Below are 2,767 nucleotides of genomic sequence, written 5' to 3'. Positions count from 1 at the left end.
CCCCCCCCAAAAAAAAAGGTTATCACACCCCGCTGACAGGAAATGAGAAAATAGAAACGTCGACCGCCTCTTCACCCTCTACACCCTATCCCACCCCACCACCTGGCAACTCCCCTCCAACATCTCCACAAACTCCAACCTCTTCCTCGCGGATAACACCCTCATCGACGCCTCCACCCCGCTCCTTCCCTTCCGCCGCACCCCAGACGCCTTCTGGAGCATAAACGAGTGCCGCGACACCGCCGTGCTAAGCTATGCGTACCCAGAGACGCAACGGTGGAAATTCGCGTCGGACGAGTCGTTTGCGGCGCATGTGGAGGGCGAGGTGGCGAGATTGTACGGCGGGCGGGTGCGTGAGCAGGCGGTGCAGAAAGTGGTGGTGGAGGAGGAGGAGGAGCAGAGTAGTGCGTTTGGGGGGTTGCTTCAGCGAAATGGGGGTAGGTATACGGATTGGGTTGTTGAGACGCGGGTTAGAGGGGGAGCGGTGAGGGGAACGTTTCGAGTGCAGTTTTCGCTGGGGGAGATGGATGCCGGAGCGTGGATGGTGTTGATGCCTGCTGTAAGGAGAGATGAAGTCTTGGGTGGGAAGGGGGAGGGGAAGGAGATGGTGGGGACGACGAGTTTGACGGGGTTATTGGTGGAGTGTGTGAATAATGGGACGTTGGGGGGACTGGACGAGGAGGTTGTGCTGCCGTTTCTCCAGGGGAGACTGAGGTGGTGGGTGTTGGATGTGAGTTCTCCCCTCTTTCTTCTTTCCTGTTGCGCTAATACGAGTAGGATGCCGGCAAGAGAATGACGAAACTGCAAGGTGGCGCGGTGAATGTCACGCTGGTTAGTACGGAAGCAAGGGTTCCGGTGGATGAGGGAAAGCCGATTGAGTATTCAGAGATTGTGCGTAGCTACCCGGGGGTTGTCAGGGAGAAGGTAGATGGGTGATGGGGGCTGTCTAATGCTGGCGTACAAGATTTAATGGGAGGGTAGATATCGTCGGACATCCGCTCTACAAATTCATTTGCTGTTTAATCATCATGTCTTAAAGGCACATGTAAATCGAATTGATGTTTCATGTCTACAACTGGGTAGTAACAATGATTTATTCCAGGTCATGTCAGACTGCAGTTAGTGCAGAATCATCTGAACACGAGTACTTTGCAAGTGGGCAAAGAAAGCACGTGATTGGTATCTATTTTGAGATTTGGTAGGCCAAGGCGAATACCTGGAAAGGTACATACATATGTACACGAGTGGCTGCACCCTGTCTCGGTTTGTCAATCTTGGCCAAGGGGTTGCCAGTGCGTACGTAGACAAGTACATGACATGGACCAGCAGGAAGTGTGGAAATGCAAATATTTTGAGCATGGAGACTGTGTTGAGTTTTGAGGTGTCAAGACAGGTAAGTGATCCAATAGGTGCGTGGCTATTTTTAGATGAGTCCCTTGGTGTTGGGAAGATGGTGTTGGTACATGTTCAAGTCGAGGCCGTCAATGGGCCCAGTTTTATGCTGTAGTCATCATGTCTTGGTCATTGCGCGCCTAGATTTTGAGTGGCAGGGTCAACCATGCGCGAGGCCAAGAGCATGTTGTGATGGTCGTTTTGGTAATCGTTAGTGGGTACAAGGTCTTGGTTGTTTGGCAGTTGGTAGTCGATTAGTCGGAGCATTATCGAAGTCGATCCTCTGTCCGAGAAGTCAGCTTCAGGTGCCGAGAACGGTGTTGTTGATCTTTTCCAACTCACGCATCTTGTTCAATTCGTCGAGAATGAGCTGTAGCTCATCCTCGTCCATCTTCAGGGAAGGGATGAGGGTAGTAGCTTCCTCGGCGGTATCGGGGGTAAGGGTTCCTAGCGGGGCTGTTAGCAGCTCCTTATCAATGGCTTTGTTCCGGGACATGTCTTTACCCAGTAGCGCCTTTTCGACGACGGAGATTTCGGGGTGGGCGTCAAAGAGGGCGGCGATGGAGTGCAGGCTGTCTTCTTCCTTGTAGCGGGCAAAGTTGTCGAGGTAGTCGAGGAACTGGGTGATTGTGCTGGTGCAGCGTCAGTCGTGGCGACTGCACGTATGGCATGAAGGTGCAACTCACATGCTGTCGTTGTAGATGCGGTCGCGCAGCGGGTTGTTCTCGGGGTCCTTCTTCTTGCGCGCCTCGTGAACGGCGGTGACGACGGCGCGGGCCTCTGAGACGGAGAGGGCATGGACGTCTTCGAAGTCGCCGAGCTTGATCTCAGAGCCCATCTCCTCCTCCTGCTGGACTGGCGGCTTGGGGCGCGAGACGAGCCTGGGTGCTTTGAAGACGGGCGGCTCGGGCCTCTGGGGGGCGTTGTGCTCGCCGTCGGCTTCCATGATGGCGGTGATGGGGGTGGTTGTGGTGGGAGAGAGTCGGGGGAGGGTGCTGGGGGGAGGCTTGTCGGTATGGGAAACAAGGGTGGCGGCGGTGTTAGCGGTGAAGGCAGGGCGCGGTAGCAAGTGTGGTTGTCAAAGAGCAGCGAGTCGCGTTGGTGTTTAGCGGGCGGTGCCAAGGCGTGAATTTGGCACTAGGACAGGCAGCATGCTCGGGCGTATTGTCACGGCCTTCCCCGCCCTGCGCGCGGCGCGTTTGCTGCTGGCGCTGGTTCGCCTGGCCTGCCTGCAGAGGCGCAGAACAGGCTTGCAGCGCCATGTGCCAGGAATAGCCTGCCCTGGCCCCCCGGTTCGACCCTCGACAATGACGCTTGCTATCGTGGGCGCCTTTTGCCTGTGGGGTGTGTGTATGTATGTGTGTGTGTGTGTGTG

The 2,767-nt window shown here is 55.8% G+C and overlaps 3 protein-coding genes across 3 annotated transcripts; 2 read left to right on the top strand and 1 right to left on the bottom strand.

The window, feature by feature from the left end:
* Positions 1–54: 54 nt before the first annotated feature.
* COCMIDRAFT_31327 (uncharacterized protein) lies at positions 55–936 on the top strand (the record flags this gene model as incomplete). The annotated part of the gene is made up of 2 exons (XM_007695797.1): positions 55–730; positions 778–936. Coding segments are annotated over 2 exons (835 nt in total), but the record flags the coding sequence as incomplete, so codon positions are not given.
* A 757-nt stretch (positions 937–1,693) lies between these two features.
* Positions 1,694–2,338, bottom strand: COCMIDRAFT_111415 (uncharacterized protein; the record flags this gene model as incomplete). The annotated part of the gene is made up of 3 exons (XM_007695796.1): positions 1,694–1,839; positions 1,897–2,024; positions 2,079–2,338. 3 exons carry the CDS (start codon positions 2,336–2,338, stop codon positions 1,694–1,696), a joined length of 534 nt encoding a protein of 177 aa, XP_007693986.1.
* Positions 2,339–2,348: 10 nt separating this feature from the next.
* COCMIDRAFT_111417 (uncharacterized protein) lies at positions 2,349–2,501 on the top strand (the record flags this gene model as incomplete). The annotated part of the gene is made up of 1 exon (XM_007695795.1): positions 2,349–2,501. The coding sequence occupies one exon, from the start codon at positions 2,349–2,351 to the stop codon at positions 2,499–2,501; it is 153 nt and encodes a 50-aa protein (XP_007693985.1).
* Positions 2,502–2,767: the final 266 nt, after the last annotated feature.

The sequence above is a fragment of the Bipolaris oryzae genome (genome assembly GCF_000523455.1).
Source record: "Bipolaris oryzae ATCC 44560 unplaced genomic scaffold scaffold_469, whole genome shotgun sequence".
NCBI classification, from domain to species: Eukaryota; Fungi; Ascomycota; class Dothideomycetes; order Pleosporales; family Pleosporaceae; genus Bipolaris; species Bipolaris oryzae.
This window is presented reverse-complemented; position numbering and strand designations above follow the sequence as displayed.